Raw genomic sequence first — 19473 nt, forward strand, 5'->3', positions numbered from 1 at the left:
CTTTCTAGGTGAAGAGTTACCCAAGGTCTCATTTCACCTTGAGATCACTTACAGCCCTCTCCAAGAGATGAACGGGACCAAGAGGTTCCCAGACTTGGTCCTGTTTGTTTGCACAGGCTGGTTTTGCACCTTTTAGCTGAGGTCTCTAGCAGAATAACCTACTGAGCTCTGTAACATTGCTACAGGTCACAGCGACCAGGGGAATTCTATGTATGATATTTGCATACATTGCCAGCATGTTTACTCTCAACTCATCACTTGGACAAGGGCTTTTTCAAAACTTGGATTATATGGGTAGGATAGAAAGGATCCAAACAGATAAACAAATGACCTTCTACATCTATTTATTCTAACAGGGAAATGAAAGAGACACCAGAAAAAAGTGAGACTCTTACTATGAAGAAAACAAACCCAATAGCATATCAGGCTCACAAAGAAGTTTTCTAAAGAGATAAAGCTTCACCAAACTGAGTTCATGTCAGGAAATAGGCACGAAAGACCCAGAAGCACTGAAGCATTCCACATGCAAATTGACTCGATGCAGAGCAAGGGAGGGTAGGTGATCCTTCTCTGGTGGGGGAGCTGGAGTAAATCTCCAGAGGTCCCTTCCAAACCCTGTGATTCTGTGACTTAAAAACGGTGTTGCTCCCTACAAACCACCCCCCAGGTAGACCCCCTACATCCTGACTACACAACAAAAATTCAAAAGCCTTCCCAGCCAAGAAACACCCCTACATGCACTGCCACACAGATCCACATAATTCTCTTTAATGTCCCACTCCTGATGTGTTGCTACCTGGGAATTACCCTACCTCTGGAGCTCCAATCCTATTCTGGGCTCCAGCACATAAATTCAAGCAATCCATGCCCATGGATTTGGGAATTTTCAGAGAAACCAACCATTAAAGTTGTTTTCCAGCTTAGCTATGGACTATAACCTGAAATAAATCTTCCTATCTTTCTGGGAATGTTTCCAAGGATAAAGCAGACTATAAAAAGTACATGCAAAGTTTGCACATTAGTGCATGGAGCTTCAAGGCTGCATTGTAAGTAGTTCAGGTTTTGGGGGTTTTCTTTCACCTTGTCAGCTTTATGGCTTCCCAAGAAACAGTGGAATGAGGGGCATGGCAGCACACACAGGCATCCTTACAGTAGTTCTAAAGTAGCTACAATCCATCTGACTAGAAGAGTAGCTGCAACAGGATTAAAAATCACTCTGGATTTAAGCTGTGCCTTACTAGAGCCCCACAATCTCTTGTGGAGTGTGCAAACAGAAAGCTGACTCATAGGTTTCACGTATGCAGTAGTCCCTGATACATGTTGCAGAGGAGATAGCCACAGCACCCATCTCACCCAGATGAAGTTCAGCACCAGAAAGCTAAGTGTGCTTGCTAAACAAGCAGGTTAGCAAATCCTAGCTGCTTCTTTTTTCTACTGTTCCAGATGCTTGGAATTTGGATACTTGCACTATTTCTGCTCAGCACAGCAGAAGGTAAGCACATGGGGTTGGTATTTATATAGCCTTTTATGCTGTTATATTTTGTCTGGTGTATTCTACACTCTGGTGCCTTAAGACTTACTGACTGAGGTTATGTGGTTCACTTTCCTATACAAGAATGGTGAGACGAGTGTGTGAGTGCAGGTGTGTTGCCTTTCCTCTTCTGCAGTCTGCAAATCCCACCCTATGACCATGCAAGAATTGCTGGCGTTTTCCATCTCAGCGCAAAGATATTGCTCTACAGAGCTTAGGAAATTATTTGTTGTACTCTTCTTCAGTGATGGAAATGAATAAAAAGCCAGAAACAGAGGATGGGTGGAGGCAGCCTAATGAGGGGACAGTTTTATATTCATCAGAAGCCACTGGCTTGTGTAGTGTGGTCAGCTGTTCAGCACCATCTCAAGCTATTGCTGATTATTTGCAATATCTTGGCTTGATATACTTGCAATAGCTTGGTTTGATATTAGGAGAATCCCAGCAGCCATCTTTGGCTTCAGCAAAACAGCTGGGAAAGGACACTCAAGGTATGGTATGTAACACCCAGGAAGGAACTCCACTGACTACTTTGTTGATGAGCAAGAGTGGCTTCTTTCCTTGGGCAAACTGTAGCCCTCGAATTTCTGAGAGGGGGGAAGCTGCTCTTTACTTTCTGTAAATCATAGTTTTTTCTAGAAACCTTCAGAGAGAAGATGCTATGAGTTATTATTAGCCTGCTCCATTACTTTACTCATTTACATATCATTGATCTGATCTGTGTGCTCCAGGCGAAGAAGTTTGCTATGATAGGCTTGGATGTTTCTCAGATGACATACCATGGTCTGGGACTGTAGAAAGACCAATCTATAAATTACCCTGGGATCCAGAAAAGATAGACATCCACTTCCTCCTGTACACGAGAGAAAATCCTACCGACTTTCAAGTAAGAACTATTGTGGTTTAAACATTAGTAAATCACATGCAGAAAGAAAAGAGAAAAAAAAAAAAAAACAAACCACCCAAAAAACCCCCACAACAAAGCCCACAGACTCCAGCTGTCTTCCTGAAGTGTTAGAAATGGCCAAACCTCCACTTTATTCAAGAGACAACATTTTCCAGCTCCTTAGCAGGGTCTTTGGTCAGAGCTCTCCTCCAGTCCCCACAAAGCAGCGCTCCACTGTGGTCTCTCTAAGGCCACTGGGAGATGGCATTTTTTAAATCACTGGGTAATTTCCCACAGATAAGATGAAAACACATTAGAAGTAAAGTCTTGGCTGCTCTAACATACATGTCAAAGCTTGCTTTGAATGGAGATACAGACCTTAAGCCATAGCCATGTGAACACTTGTAGAGGAGTTTAACATTACATGACTTCTAAACACCTGTTCAGATGTGCATAGTTCAGGTCTTTACAATTCTGTTTAACTATTTACAAAAAGCAGATTTAAATGTTTGTTCATTTAATATCTACAACAGGAAATCTCTGCAGTTGATGCCTCAACAATTGAGAACTCAAATTTTAATGCAAGTAGGATGACCAGATTTATTGTACATGGATTTGTAGACGATGGAGAAGAAAACTGGCTGTCAGACATGTGCAAGGTAGGTACCGCAGGGAAATCCTGTGCCTGTGAAGTTCCTTAATATGCATTTATAGACACAGTCCTAGATTGTCTATTTTCGCTATTTCTAATCAATTTCTGTTGCTGTACTTGGTGTGGTAAGAAGGGAAATGAGGTCACATTTTCAAATCATTACCCACTTCAATATGCAGCCCTGCTCCTTGAGGAAAAGCATAAAGTAAAATGCATTCACATTCTCCTTAGTGAAGTGAATGACAACAGGATGTGGTTCAGTAAGAGTCCTGTTTCTTGGGAAAAACAATGCCAATCCTGTAGCAAGAACTGCTTAGGAACTGGAGCAATTCCAGAAATAACAGCAGACTCCTAACTACTGTATCACATCTCTCCAGACAAGAGTCAGGTTTCTAGAGGTAGAAAGCCCATCATGAAAGTATGGGCTGCCACATGGGTGCTGGAGACTGAAGACACATGCTGACCATTAACAGAAGCAATGAAGCTATAGAAATCCCTCAATCCTGAAAAGACCTCATGGGAATCATCCCGAACTAAGCTCTCAGCCTAGGACTTGCTATGAGCAGTGAATGAAGAAAAGCACTCTGCTTTATTGATTTTTGTGCTAATTCCCTAAATTAATTCCTAATCCGGTCCACGTACAAAGTTGCAATTTCAGCTTGAGGTCTTCCCAAATCTCATAAACACACTGTCTGTGGCAGCTGTAGCTAATGAAAGCTACTAGTCACAGCACAGAGCAGAACACCAGCTTATGGTATATGACATTTTTCAGATAGTTTTCCAACTAGATAGTCACACAGCTACAGTTTTGTTGAGATTCTATGTTCCCATTTTACTTGTGGGAAACAACGTGAAAAGCCACTGAAATCAAGGTATTTCACATTTATTGCATCCCTATTGTTACCTGCTTCCCTGATACTTGGTTAAAAAACTCAATTTATTTGTAGTTTCTCATTTAAAAATAAATATACATTGATTATCACTTCATTAACTTTGAGCAATGACTGCTGGATTTGTTAGTCAATAATTTGTTTGAAATATCAGCTGCAGATTGATTTTTTTATAGTTTTCAATCTCCTATTTTCCTCTCTTAAAATAGGGATTTGTGATCTGCAAGACAGCCCACATTTTGCTTCAACTAGTCCCTTAAATCCTTTTGATCAATTTTCACAAGGATGTAGAAGCACAAGATAAATCTTTACATCCTTTCTCTATTACAGTGGCCAGTGTTTTATCACAGTACTCCAATTTATTTAAAAAAAATAAATAAAATAGGTCTCAGTGAATCTTTTCAGTAAGAGTGGAGCAAATGGGACTGTGAATACATCAGCTCTCCCGTGTTTATCTGTTATTTACTTTCCTTGCCATTAAGAAATAATCCTACCACACATTTACTTTTATCACTTCTAACATACCCACAGACAATTCTATTGCTTTTTTTGTCCTCTGCCAGTTGTAACTTGGTTTTGGATGCTTTATAATATCTGAGCATAAAGGGAAAAAAAAAGAGTAACTATACCAAAGCTTCTAAAGCAAAATACACTTAGCCAAACAATCCAGCTGAGAGGAGAAAAGCAAAGCTTTATATTCTGTGGCAGACAATAACATATCTGCCTGTATATGCATATTCAGAAATAAAGCCATAAATCTAAAATGAATGTTCAGTGAAACCTGAAACTTATGCACTGTTCTATAAAACCAGACACTTTCTTACAAATCTGTATCAGAAAAACACCCCTGATTTTTATCAAAGATATAATTCTAATTTAATTCAAATTAAAGCAGTACTTTTAAGTCACTTGATTGAATCAGTTCATGAGTAGAGCTCTTGTGTAGCGTTGCATACAAAGTTTGATTGAAATTCAAGGTATCAGAATACTGTTTTGCCTTCTACAAACAACACTGCTACGGGAATTTGAAATTATATGGTCATTACTACAGACTCTAGTTCAATACTGTGTCCTTATTTCAGCACTGCACGAGCACCCATGTGCTGTGAGCAGGCACAGCCACATACATACACTAAGGTTTTGGTTCTTAAAATGTTCTCACACAAGCTCAGCACCGTTCATGAGTTGAGCTGTAATAAGCAACACAAATCAATTCCAGGCTATATTTACCGTGGGGCACTTTGGTTTCTCCTTTTGTTTTACAAAACAGAGGATGCTTAGTGTGGAAGATGTGAACTGCATCTGCATAAACTGGAAGAGAGGTGCGAGATGTCAGTACACCCAGGCATCAAACAACGTCCGTGTCGTGGGCGCCGAAATAGCTTATTTTATAAACGTTCTTATGGTAAGAACCTTCTGCTCATAAAGAAATATGATTCGGGAACTTGCATGAACGTGAATGTAACCAGCAGAAAACACTTTCTTCTATGCAGTGATCATGTTGGTAGTTGTGCTGAAAGCAGACTTCTTTGGGGGGTTTTAAGTTGGAGAGCTACACCACAACAGGGTTAGCCAACATTGGGATGTGAAGTTCTACAAGACATCCCTGTAGTGCCCCCATCTGTTAACATCTATGGAATATTTGATGTTAAGTGGTGTGTAGTTTTAAATATGCAGAGATAATAGACACGGGCTTTTCATGGAGATAAAGCCCACCAAGAGGCTCCTAAGAGCACCACAAACCCAGCCAGCAGCTGGAGGATAACTGCTTTCTGCTGAGCAGCAGCTCCTGGAACATGCAGCCCATGCAGCTGCTTCAGGGGACAGTGACTGTGCAGTGCCTAAATCTACAGGAGGTGTTGTGTGCCCCCTCTTAGCCAGCTTCCCATGGGAAGCAATGCTTGGTTTGAAGCCTTCTTTTAATCTAAGTGTTTTCAACACACATTTCCTGTAGAACAACTATAATAACTCACTTAAATAAATAGCACACTGGGTCTACAATTGCTCTGACCCACGTCTCACTCTCTATGTCTGCATTGCAGACACCAAATTGCTGTCCTGAAAAGCTGAAGACATCTCTCCTTGTCCTCCTCCAGCAGCACATGGCACCTGACCAGACCAGTGTAACTATGAGTTCTTGCCTGTTTGAATCTCATAAGATTCACAGGATGCTTGAGTCTAGGACATAAAATGCATACCTAGCCTCTCAGGACTCTGTTGACAGAGCTGTCTGGAGCACTGACAGCTTCCAAGTGAGGGTAGCACCAGAATAAGGAGTTTTGAAAAATCTGCATCTTGAACATAAACTGGTGAAGAGATGCTGAAATCCTACAGGAGTTCCTAGTCTATAGTCAAATTAGAGGTAGTTTTTCAGGCCCTTTTTACTCTTCCCTACTGCTGCTGAAAGCAGACATAGTTATTTTGTATATTGCTATTTCCTCAGGAAGAATATGGGTACTCTCCAGCCAACGTTCACATAATTGGCCACAGCCTTGGAGCACACGCTGCTGGTGAGGCTGGCAGGAGGCGTTCGGGGATTGGAAGAATAACTGGTAAGTGGGTGAGTTAAGTCCCAGCTCACACAAAAGACACCACTGCTTAACAAAAGACACCATTGCTCTTCATTTTCTCTCACAACCATATCCAACCACAGGCTGTAGTTCAGTCAGGGCAATTCAGGCACAAGAGAACTTAACCTTTCCTCACAGCACACCCAGGAGCAGTGTCCCCTGGTAAGAGTGGGAAAACCACCATTGCCAGGATTGTTTTGCCTGTGCAGGTTCACACAGCAAAGGGAAGGCTTGATACATGTTAATGGTCATAGCAATCCATACAGACCTTGCTTTCTGGTCCTTCAGCCTAGCAGAGTCACACCCACACAAGGGCTAGCCTGGAGCAATGCTGTAACATAACGATATTTTCTCTGCTAAAAACAAACTCACAGTAACCAAAGTGCAAACAGAGTCAGCTTGAGCTGCCATGATTGTTCTTCATAAGGATTTGTCCAACACTAACCTGGACCAGGAGAACAATCCCTACCTTCCTTATCCTAGCAGCTTTTCTCCTGATGTTTTCATATTTCACAAGCCTGAGCTGTTCCACAGCCACACAACTGATACAAAACATCAGCCACTGCTTCAGAGTTTAGGCATTTCTAAGGAATAAATGTTGTTATCTTAATTTTCAGTCATGTGTAATGATTGAGGTTTTGCTTTGCTGGCACCTAATTGCTCTGCTGTCTTTCCCTGTTGCAAGGCACATATCCATGCTCTGGGAAAGGGAGGAAGCCACTTGCTACTGTTGAGCCAGGTATTCCTGCTCAGTTCTTTCTAAGCAGGCATTGCTGGTTCTGGTTTGGTTTGTAGCCACCCACATGTAGCCCTGAACATACTGACTCTGGACATCCTGGTCCCCGTAGTGTCTGTGTCTTGCAAGATAGAACAGATCAAACCTCTGTGACTACTGTCCAGAAGTATTTCATCTTCCCTTTGACCCAATGGCACTTTTCAGCATCCTTTGGCTTGTGATCTGCTCTCTACCCACGCCAAGAATCACAGAATCATTAAGGTTGGAAAAGACCTCTGAGGTCACCTAATCCAACCATCCCCCTACTACCTATATTACTTACTAGAGAGCAAATAACTCTGGAAACAACCATTTTGCAACACTTAGGTGATGAAAACACGTATGGCTGGGAGGCAGAGAAACTCTGTGGAAGCACAGGCTCTCAGCCCTCTGCCCAGGAGCATCAGTGTGACAGCCACCACAGAACCATTTGCTGCATCCCTAACTGTTCTTCATGGATAGCTCTCATCTTTCTTAAATTATTTGCCTCTTTATAAAGGCAAACAGCAATCAAATAGGTGTATTTATTGCAATATGAATTAATTTCTTTTAAAAAAACCCAACAAAACACATCTAAACATCCCAGAGACCTCACCAAGCAGAGCTGCTGCGTGAAATATTTTAAAGCCTCTGATGCTCTCCCAGGGAGCAAAACTGAAGAGAGGTATCAGCTAAACTTGTGATCAGACCTCTCCTTTCTCAAAATACAAGTAGCTCACCCTGCAGTCTGCATTTGTTAACAGCTTTTTTAACATGCTCAGCACTTCCAGAGATTAAAGCTATAGGCTCCATCTCCTTATTCGCAATGCAGGCAGTGCCAAGGGCAGCATACATTAAGCAGAATGACCTCTCCTACAGAGAGGCAGTTTTGGATATTATCAACACAGCCCTTTTCAGTTTTTACTTTTCCTCAGGGATTTCAGACTTGGTGAACCTTGGACTAGAAAATTCAGTCTAAAAGCAAAACCAGTCTGCTGCCCAGGGACAAGAGATGCAAATGCAAAGTAGCACAAACTGTGCTCTTTGCAAGACTTCATAAGCTCTTAAAATTGCTGCAACACTGGGAAACACATGAATTTTGTTTTCTGCTAGGATCAAAAGCAAAGATGTCACTTCAAAACTAGATGTTTTTTCCAAAATCTGACCTAAGCCAGAAGTAGGCAGTCTGGTTACAGCACCTCCAAACACAGTCAGTACCATCAGCATCAATTCCTGTTTGAGTACTCTCAAACAAGACACTCTAGAACCACACGCACAGATCATTATATGTGATGCAAACACAGCAGCCTTAATTTGGGCAACATTACTGAAGAGAAGCTCAATTAAAAAAAATAAAATCCCAGTGTTGGATTCCACCATTGATGCCAATCAGGAAAGTTTAATAGGTTTCACAGAGGTAACCCTTTCTCCTTCCTGAGAGGAAAAAGTATTTGATAAGAGCATACATCATTGTTCTCTTGATGCTTATGCTACACAGATATAAGGAACTATAGGTGACTATATATGTGTGATATTCATAATACACAAACATGGAGTTATAGAAAATGATAGTTCTGTATCTCTTTATCCATACACAACACTGGTCTTTTTCTTTCAGGACTGGACCCCGCTCAACCTTATTTTCAAGGCACTCCAATAGAAGTCAGACTGGATAAATCTGATGCAGAGTTTGTTGATGTTATCCACACAGATTCGGCTCCCACAATCCCTAATTTAGGTAAGCATTCTCCTCTACTGTACTGATACTAAACTCTTTATGTCCTGTGACACCAATATCCACATCATTGCTCGAGACTCAGTCACGCTGCCTGTTGTGCAGCCACAGAGCAAACACTCCACACTAGTCACTAACAGCTCACAGCCTAAAACACCAAGCACAGACAAAGTTCAAGACAGAAGCTATAGGCATGAGACAATACTTATTTAAAACACACTTACCCCTGTTTTGAACCCTTCAGGATTTGGCATGGGCCCAGCTATAGGACACCTTGACTTTTATCCCAACGGAGGGAAGCAAATGCCAGGGTGTGAGAAGAACCCTATTTCACAGATCGTGGACCTCGATGGCATCTGGGAAGGTGAGTTGATTCCATTACAAACTCAGGGAGAGGTCACACTCCCCTCCCCACACACAGCCTAACCACTTAACTTTTAACTCAGGTGTTTTGCATCAGTTTTTGGTGTGTCCATGAGCAATGGCAGCTGCGAGGGGGTGGAACTGTTAATATGCCCCATTTGCTTACTGGAAAATAAACAAGGCAAGGCACTTACTTCTGGAAAAATAGGCTTCCTCTAAAGTATCTAACAGCAGAAACAAACCCTACTGAAGCTGTGCCAAAACTTGGGACGGTCTGTAGCAGAACACATTTTGCTTTGTTTCTGTGTCGTTGCCCAGCAGCAGTACTGGGTGGGGCAGGGCTGGGATGCTCACAGCTACTTGTTAGGGGATCTTCAGCTGCTTTTCTGCTGACATAGAACAATCGGGCTTTATTTTTTTTATTACCTCTGACAATGTGGCTTGCATGGAAACAATGTCATTGTGTCTATTTTTAGTGGGCTAAAGCAAAAGATTGGCAGGCAGCCTTTCAAATGTGCTGTTCCTCCTTGTTTTACGTGGCTCTAATGAAAGCCTGAGGTTAGAAAATTTCCATGTTAATAAAGTTAAATTGCACATGATATTTTAAAAAAACACAACAGCAACAAAAAAAAACCCCAAACCCCAATATTTCTGCAGTAGAGATATTTCAGAATATTACCCAAACTATCTCTTATATTGCTGCAAACACCTAGGAATCCATGAACTTATTAGTGATAACCAGCTTTTTACTCCAGGTCTTATTCAATGCAGCTGGAGACATTTTTTCTTCTTTTTTTTTTTTTAAACAGAGTAAATTTGTTATCAATAGTGGGGAATTAAAGCACAAAGAAATAACTGTGTTGTATACGATCTTCTTTTTCACCTAAAGTCAGGAAAATAAAGGCAGCACAAAAGAAAATAATATATTCATTATTTTAATTTTAAGAGTCTCCCTTCCTTAAGCACTCTCCAAATAATAATAATTTTGTTTTGAAGTCCTCAGCTGGAGCAAATCGTCACTGCCTTGGGAAGTTCGCTGTTAAAGACTTGTTTTTTGGGTTTCTTTTGTTATGGTAATGCAGCTGTTGCCTACAAAAGATCTGCTTCCTGGAGTTTTGGGTTCTATTGTGAAACTCGGTCAGCTTACTTGAATAAGTGTTTGCGAGGGGAGAGGAGGGCAGGGGCTGGGCTCACGAAGCATTTCTAGGTTGCTGTCTGTACCTGTTGAGTCAGTGACGTTCTTCAGAGCATCATCAATCAGTTCATTGCAAAAGCGAGCTTCCAGCCTTACCTTTGCTACTCCAAGAATTGTGAGGGGGCTTTTGAGGGGGAATGATGCACCCCAATGGCGTGGCAAAGGCCCTGCCAGTATCTTTCCTGGAATAACAGAAAGGGAGAACTAACCTGGAGCATCTTTCCACAGGAACTCGGGACTTTGTGGCTTGCAATCATTTGCGGAGTTACAAGTATTACTCTGACAGTATTATCTACCCTGATGGATTTCTAGGCTATTCTTGTCCTTCATACGATGTTTTTGGAACAGTAAGTATTTGTCATAGCTTCAGGATGGACTGTACCAAAAATATAGGCTCTCATCTATACATCTGGAATTGGTTCCTTCCACCCAGCAAGGGCATATGTAAGAGAAGCATCCAACACCCTAAAGCACTATAGCTCATGCAGCTGACGTGTCAAAGTAGGAAAAGGCAACCACAAACCAGGGACATCTGTGGTTCTGTGCTGCTGTGACAGTCCTGAGGTATTACTAGGGCTTCCCCAGCCTGCTCTATGGCATCCAGCTGGGGAAGACATGAAGAGGAGAGACTGTCCCTGTAATCATCAAATATATTTATCAATCAGCAATCAGTAGAATCCTGTAGTGCAACAGCTTTCAGACCTCACTTAAGTGTTTGTTGTTTTTTTTCCTCAAAAAACCAAGAAGTAAAATAATATGTGATGACCTGATGGGGTCAGCCCATGGTCAAAGTACTTTGGTTGCTCAAGATGGCCTCAGGGATTAGGTCAGGAAGTCCTTCCCTCTCCCTAACTGGGAGATCTGGAACTACAGCCTAAGACTAGCCGGGAGGTAGCAGGTTCTTCATTTCCTCCAGGCAGCACAGAGGTATCAACTTCTGTATTTACTCACATGGACCTTAGTGTATTGAGAACACATTCTGGGCAGGTGATAGAGATCACACTTCTCAGATCACACTGGGAAAGGGTGTCTACCTGCTTCTATCACTGTAGTGAAAGTTGCTTTCAGGACAAAAATGAGCTTTTTTTTTTTCAAGACAAAGCCTTTCTTTACCCAGCTGAAGGTATAAGACGACATTCTTTCTCATCAGTTGCTGGGAAGGCCATGTCCTCCTCCCTGCTCCAATTCAAGACTATTCAAGGGGGTCATTGATATAGCTGGAATGAGCTAGATGACACAAGAAAGTATACTGATCCCTGAAAAATCAGAACCTTTGACAAAGCTGATGAGTTGCTATTTTCTTTCTCAAGTCACAGTAAGGATTACTTGAAATTTGTTGCTGCTGTGCCACAGGTCCAGTACTATGACTAATTATATATATATATATATATATATGTATTTTCCCTGGCTGGCTGGTTACTTTTATTAAGAGATATATTTGTTTACACCAGGACGTCTGTTTCCCGTGCCCAAAAGAGGGATGCCCAAACATGGGTCACTTTGCAGATAAATTCAAAGGGAAAATTAAAAATGACTTTACAAAACTTTACCTGAACACTGGAGAGGCCAAGGATTTTGCTCGTGAGTGTTTCCATTGCTTCCATCGCTACCTACTCCTTGTAAACAAACCTTTTTATTTTCCTGTTCTGCAATTAATTTACCAGATCTCATAGCAGGGCAATGGCTCTTCAGTCCTTCATGCCTTTTCCTCTTTTGCTCCAATATTGCTGTCCAGTTTGGGGCTTGCAAGTACAAGGGAGATGTTGACAGATTAGAGTCTAGTGGAGGTCATTGAGATGTTTAAAGGGCTTCACTACAAGGCACAAGGAAAAATGAGTTGCAGCAAATGAATTTCTTTCTTATTAAATAGTATGAAAATTACTGGGACAATGATAGTGGCTAAATGCAGGAAGAGGGGCCCAGAGAAGCTGAAAAATCTCTACTTTTGGAGACATTCAAAATTCCATTTGATGAAGGCCAAGAGCAAGCCAATGGTACCTGGCCCTGCTTTGAGGAGTGGATGGACCAGATGACTGGCTTTTAAGCCTTTTTAACCCAGACAGCCTTGAGCTGAGAGTGAAAGGCATTGATAATCTTCCTTTTCTTTTAAATACAAGACCAAAAAACCACTTGGTATTTTGAGGGCTGTTTCTTCCTCTTACTTACGGTATTTCTTCTGTGTAGTTTGGAGGTACAAGGTAACTGTGACCCTTTCTGGAAGGAGTAAAGTAAAAGGATATGTAAATATTGCCCTGTACGGAAGCGGTGGGAACACAAGGCAGCATCAGATTGTCGAGTAAGTTCAAAGCAACTTCAGTCCTGAGATGTTTAATTATTATTTTCAATGTTTATGTTTTAATTGCTCCCATTTTACACATCACATTCTACCCCCAGATACAGCTTCCTAATGTAAACACAGTGACAATTCACTCTGGGTTTGAAGGCAGAAGTTTAGAGGAAGGGTTTTATAATGTTAGCATTTAGTGTCACTTGTTTGCTTCACCCCCAAGGCCTTGCTGGAGCTATACTAGCAGAGTCCTGATCTCTTTGTTTGTCACAGGCTTGGGAAATGCTGCTCCTAAAACCACCTCATGATTTACTACTGCTTTTTGTGGGTCACAGCTCTACCTGCTTGCACTGGAGCTGCCTGCTTGCCTCACGTGGTTTTGTTTATTTGCATTTCTCTTCTTTGCTTCAACCAAAATAATTGAAATAATGACAAATGGGGAGAAGGCATTTTGCTGTGGGTTTCATTCTTTGGGCTTTGCATATTGACAGCCATGTCATTTCCACTTCCTCAAGAAGGACTTCAGGTCTTTACACTTGGGGTAGGTGTTTGCTATGAGCAGATACCCCCAGGGATCACTCCACCTGCATGCCATGCACTCCAGACCTCTCTAGCTATCCAGTAAGTTCACTGCCAGCAAAAAATAAGTGAACTTATTTTTTTTCCCCAGCAAATCTTGCTCTCCCATAGCAGGCACCGCTGCAGATCCAGCAGAGAAGCCACAACACAAAGGGATTTTGTGCTGCCTCTCATTACTTCCAGTATCACAAACCTGGTAATATGGAGGAAAGTAAACATCCTCCTCTGAAGGCAGACAAATGAGAAAGCACAAAGATAGGGGGAGGAATAATACCCTGTCGTTCTCATGAAGCTTATTAAAACTTAAAGGTTTCTCTTGGATGCCTCTGCTGGGTCTTCTGCATCTGCCCCCACTCCTTGTATCTTTCACATCACGTCTACAGCCACAGTTATGCGGTGGCATCACATGTTCAAATGTCACCTGAGTTCCTACAGTAGGGGTGAGATTAAAGAAGTAGCCCTTTCCCTGCAGAGCATGAGGACAAAGGAGATGACCAGAGAAGCACTGTCTCCTATTCAGTAAGATGCAGTAGCTGAAGCCATGCCAGGCTCAAACCGCTGCCACTTGCACCTTGCTGCATTGATATGATGTGAAATAAGTAGCCAGATTACAAGCTATGGCAACCCAGGAGCAGATGCACGTTTGACTCAGCCATGGTGCTGCAAGTGTGGGCTGAGCAGCTGCTGGATAATTCTTCTGGCCATCCTAAACAAATCCAGCATCTGTATCTTATAAGTTAATTAACATTAAGTGGATAATTCCTGTACGTGCACAGAAAAGCAACAGAGAGCAAACTCTGCCTTCCCCACAGGGACTGTCCTGTAACCACGTCCTCATTTCATTGTGAGGTGTGAGTGCAGCACGTCATGCCTCCCTGCCTTTCCTCCCTCTGACAAACACTGATTTGGCATTCAGTATGTTGGAAAATCAGCAATAATGTTGTCCTAAGCCAAATACTGTGCCTCTGCTACTTTTCTACTCACTTGTTACCACAGCCAATCAGTTGACAGGACTTTTAAATTAATATTAATTAATTAAAGCAAGCTTCACATCCATAAAATGTTATATTCCACAGGGGAACCCTCCAACCAGACAACACCTACACAAGCTTCATCGATGCAGAAGTTAACATTGGAACAGTTACAAAGGTTAAATTTCTTTGGAACAACAATTGGATAAATCCAACTTTTCCTAAACTAGGAGCAGCAACTATCACAGTACAGTCTGGAGAAAATGGAGAAGAGTAAGTACACCCGTTGTGAAAAATCTTCAAAGCTACTTGGGAAGATGGGTGACAAAATTATATGCAGAGTGAAAGCACTTTCCACAAGAAATGCTATTTAAAGCATTCAAAGAGTCTCAGGAAAACCTTTTATTTCCTTCCTTTCAAGACACTGTTCATCCATAGTTCAATTCACTGCTACTTCTGCCCTTGGCCTTAAATAGCTTCAAAGAAAAAATATTTACAGGCTTCAGAAGAGAAAACTTCCTGTGTGACCCTTTGGGCAAAGAGAAAAAAAATAGAGCTGGCTTGGATTAACAGCATCATTCTTGCCAAGCTCCTGCTGTGCACAAGAACTGTTTGTCTGTGTCCAGGCTTGTGTTGGGATGTCTGACTTAATGTCAGCTTGGACACAGAAGTTTCCCCTTGATACTGACGGTGCCTGAGATCATGTTTGACAGGAGCGAACAGTGACAATAAGCCTACCCTTCCACTCATCAAGGCAAATATTTGGAAGCTGCACTTAAAAGGCTAAATTCGAAGTCAAGGGAAACAGGCTAAAACTGATTTTTGTAGACTTCTTGGAAGGTGGCTTGGATGCTTAAATTATAGACATGATTTGCTGATTCAGTTTTCTTTACTTTCTTGGACATTTTGACTCTCTGATTTGCTTGATCAGTTATGGTATTTCATCCACCCATGATTGGGTATCTAGAAGAGGAGGTATAGTACATTTTTGGATGATTTAAATCACAGAATGACTAGGTTGGAAAAGGCCTTCAAGATCATCGAGTCCAACCATTCCTGTCCTATGCTAAACCATATCCTTAAGTACTTCATCTACTCATCTTTTAAACACATCCAGGGATGGTGACTCAACCCCCTCCCTGGGCAGCCTGATCCACATTCCCACAACTCTTTCAGGGAAGAACTTTTTCCTAACATCTAATCTGACCCTGCCCTGGCACAGCTTTGTGCCACTTCCCCTTGTCCTATCTCCTGCCACCTGGCTGAAGAGACCATCACCCACCTCTCTACAAAATTATGTGCCATCAGTTAAAAGAGATGGGAGATGGAAACAGTTTCAAGCAAGGTGAAATGACCACAGCCCCACAGCATTACCTTTCAGCAGAGCTCCTAAGTCTGGATCCAGTTCACAAAGCACATGGCTGATGAAGCATTGTTTCCAATGGTATTATCTTAAAAGATCTTGACAACTGAAGGTTTTCTTTTTGTTTTCTTCAGATTCCATTTCTGTGGTTCCCAGACGGTGAGGGAGGACGTTCTGCAAACTCTTACTGCTTGCTAATGGCACATATGGATGCCCAAAATCTTGCTACCAATAAAAGCTAGTCATGTGTGAAACACTGGAGGCCACAGTTATACTGGTGATGGTGCAGGGTTTTGCTGGTTTGGGGCAGAGGAGGTGTGTGTCTGTGGACAACTGTCTACAGGTGGAATTTTTTGAGTAGCTTTAGGAGCAAAGGAACCAAAACCCATTGAAAAATTCCCCTGATTACAGCCTGGTTTCAAATAATTTCAGAGTGAAGGCTAAGCCCAGAGACACCGTGAAATGAAAATGAAAAGGAGGTAGGAGGGTGAGCGGTCATAAAATGAGGCTGCAAGTTTATTTACCCACGAGAGATGCAACAGTAAATGAGGTGGAGAACTCCTGATGATCTCTCAAGGTCCCTTCCAACCCCTACAATTCTGTGATTCTGTGAACTGGGAATGTGTTTTGGTGTGTCTGCATTGAACTAAGCTGGGGCCACATGGTCTGGACAGAATGAATTTGAGAAAGCTGCATAGCAAATTTCCAATGTCAGTGAAGTTTCACCAACATGCTTATCATCACACTCACCAAAGTGTCCTGAAATCTCCTATGCTGGCCTGCAGCCCTGAATACACCCGCCAGATGATGAAGTAGTTGTCATGAAACCGGGGATGAGAGCAGGCAGTCACTTTCTTTGCTCTTCTATAACCACATCCAACTGAGGCAGGGAGAGGTCTCAAATTCATTTCCGTCCCTAGGTAGGCTCCCTCAGCCTGCTGCTGGAGAACCAGCCTGCTTCTCTCCTCTGCTGCCAGATGAACCCCATCCTCACTGATAAAGCCCCCAGAATTGCTGAACTTTGGTGTTTCTAACATGGGCTTACCCAGAGCATGCATAACCACAGACAGCATCTGATGCATGACCATGAGAGCTGGCATTTGATGTGGGCTATCCATGAACCCCATGTCCATTCGACATCCCCTGCTTCCTCCTGCCTTGACTATTTGTCTCTTCTAGCATTTGGCTTCCTGATCTCAGTGCCTCCTGCTGAGGAAACCTCAACAGGGCTATTAACTTCCTAACACCGCAGAAGAGTTTCTCCTTTGTCTTTTGTTCCTTTACCTTAGTATAAGCAGATTCTTGCCTACACAATTGTTTTGACAGTCATGATATTCCCTGCATTATCCTTTGCCATAGCCACTTCAGCAGCCCATGTAATTTTAACAAACACCTAACAGAATCAAGACTTTAAAGTTGACAATAGCACAATAACAAAAAAAAAAAAATAATCTCCTTTTAATAATGAACTGGAGCTGCCGTCATCTTGTTTCAGCAGAGTAAAATCTCTGCCCCCCTCCCGAACACTTTACAAAGCTATTACATAAAATGCAATGTTAAATGAACAACAAATTACTTTCCCTTTAGCTAGCTTTTAATGCTAATGGTGCTATTTATTCCTGACCTTTTGAAATATTAGATTTTTTAAATGACAACATAAAAAGAATTCTTGTTTGAAAACGCGAGCGACTTTAAACCACATGTTATTACTTGTAAGTATAGCATGCACATGCATCATTCATTTCAGTGTCCCATTTATGGCTAATTGGTATATATTTCAGTTGACATATATTGTTCTCCTGCAAACGTGTCAAATTCCTTAACGATGTCGGTGACAAAAGCATAGTGCTTGAGATATATAAATTACGCTCTTTACCATATAATCATTCTTATCTATTGGGAATGCTATTTGTGACAAATCATGTTCAAAAATACACGCTAAATTGATTATATTTTTTTTTTTTAAACTTTAATATCACACCATTCATGGCAAGTCGTTGATTGAATCTTTAAATGTAGAAATGTTTTGATTTTTAGCTGCATCGTTCTGCAGCTTTAGAAAAGCCCACTTTATTTATTAAAGGAAGAGTAGCGCGGCGCAGATCTTAAAATGTATCTTTTGTTATCCACATAAGAAAACAAATGGGCTGTAATTGTGGATATGGAATGAGTAATTTGGCGAACGACGCTTTGTGCTGTAGTTTAGGTTTTATAATTCCTACCAGAAATTACTATTATTTTGTTGGTGGGCAGCGTTGCCATCAGAATTTTAAATATGGGAGCAACTTGGGCCACATATTTTCATTGCGCTTTAGATTGCCGTGTGCAATGTATTTCTCTCCTATATTACAAATCATCTGAGAACAATCAGAAAAAAGAATTGAGGATTTCATGTGACTCTAATTATTACTGAGATACAGCGGTGCTCATTGTTGTCTTTAGACAATGCTGTCTATAGTCATTACTTTGCTCCATAAATCAGTAGGATAATGAGGTTCTATCTCTCAAGAAATATTTGAGCGTATCTTAATTTGGCATTGATGAATTCTCCTTCCTGAACCTCTGGAGGGTTGTTTTTTTATCCTATTTTGTCACATTAGAGCTTTCATCACCTAGCCACGGCTGACAGTGTTTATGTACACACATTTATTTCCATACCTTTCTGGGATGTGTCCTCGGAGGCTGCAAATAGGAATGTTATGATGTTATGCCTGAAGGCTATTTTGTTCTTAATTTGAGTGTAAATCACAAGGTATTTTGCCCCACCCTCATACTTCAGAAATATACAGTCTGCATGGCTGTGTATAATGGTGGAAAAACAAGACTAAACTTGTCGATGTCTTTTTACTTTTAAAAACTGGAAGCAGTTTCTTTGACAAAAGAGGTATTTACTTGAAGAAAACACAGTCTTTTGCTAATTAAAGAAACATAGTAAGTTAAAATACCTTTTTTTTTTCCTCTGCAAACCCTCTCAATTGGAAAGCAGTGAAAGGGTAAAATGTATCTTTAACCAGTAAATACAGAAGGGTTCAGGTAGGGGACAGAGGAAGAAAACTGAAGGTTGATGGGATGCTCCAAATCCCTACATGAAAAACTACTAACAGTGGCCTACATGCCACTTACTTCTGTACTGGGCCCATATACAAACAGAAACAAGAAGCAAAGTACTCTTTAAATTAGTCTAACTGTTGTGTTTAATTACACAACAACAATTGAGTGGCTACTACACTTCCCAGCGTATTGAAGACGTGTATTATGTGAGACCCAAAGACAGAAGTTGCATTCAAGTCCCTCTTTGTGCCATGGCCCATGTAATTACTGTTGCAGTACATATCCTATGAAAAATTTTACCTTTAATTGCATTAAGTGGATAATTACTTCACATCAAACCAATTAGGGAGGTGGAGGGGGGAAAAGGGGAGATCTAAACACACAAAGCAAGGCACTTTTTTGCATAGTAATTTGCATTATTATAATTTCACATGTAATTTTAGATAAACAGAAGTCTCACTTGATCTCATTAAAAGTAACAACAATGAACAATACTGGTGGCTTGGGTGCCTCAGTTTGGGGTGTGCAGTTTCAGAGTTTGGATTGCCCTGGCAGTGCTGATTACCCGCTCTGGAAGGTGAGGTCTCCCATGAGAGCAGTACCATTCCTCGCTCGGAGTAAGTTCTTCACAGAGGAGGGATATAGC

General features: G+C 41.4%; 1 protein-coding gene across 1 annotated transcript; it reads left to right on the plus strand.

Annotated features, from left to right (window-relative positions):
• Positions 1 to 1443: 1443 nt before the first annotated feature.
• LOC311192670 (pancreatic triacylglycerol lipase-like) lies at positions 1444 to 15974 on the plus strand (the record flags this gene model as incomplete). The annotated part of the gene is made up of 12 exons (XM_084265201.1): positions 1444 to 1492; positions 2263 to 2417; positions 2951 to 3076; positions 5230 to 5364; positions 6403 to 6511; positions 8902 to 9021; positions 9263 to 9382; positions 10805 to 10923; positions 12028 to 12157; positions 12761 to 12872; positions 14519 to 14686; positions 15911 to 15974. 12 exons carry the CDS (start codon positions 1444 to 1446, stop codon positions 15972 to 15974), a joined length of 1407 nt encoding a protein of 468 aa, XP_084121327.1.
• Positions 15975 to 19473: the final 3499 nt, after the last annotated feature.

Source organism: Gallinula chloropus, assembly GCF_964237585.1.
Source record: "Gallinula chloropus genome assembly, chromosome: 5".
NCBI classification, from domain to species: Eukaryota; Metazoa; Chordata; class Aves; order Gruiformes; family Rallidae; genus Gallinula; species Gallinula chloropus.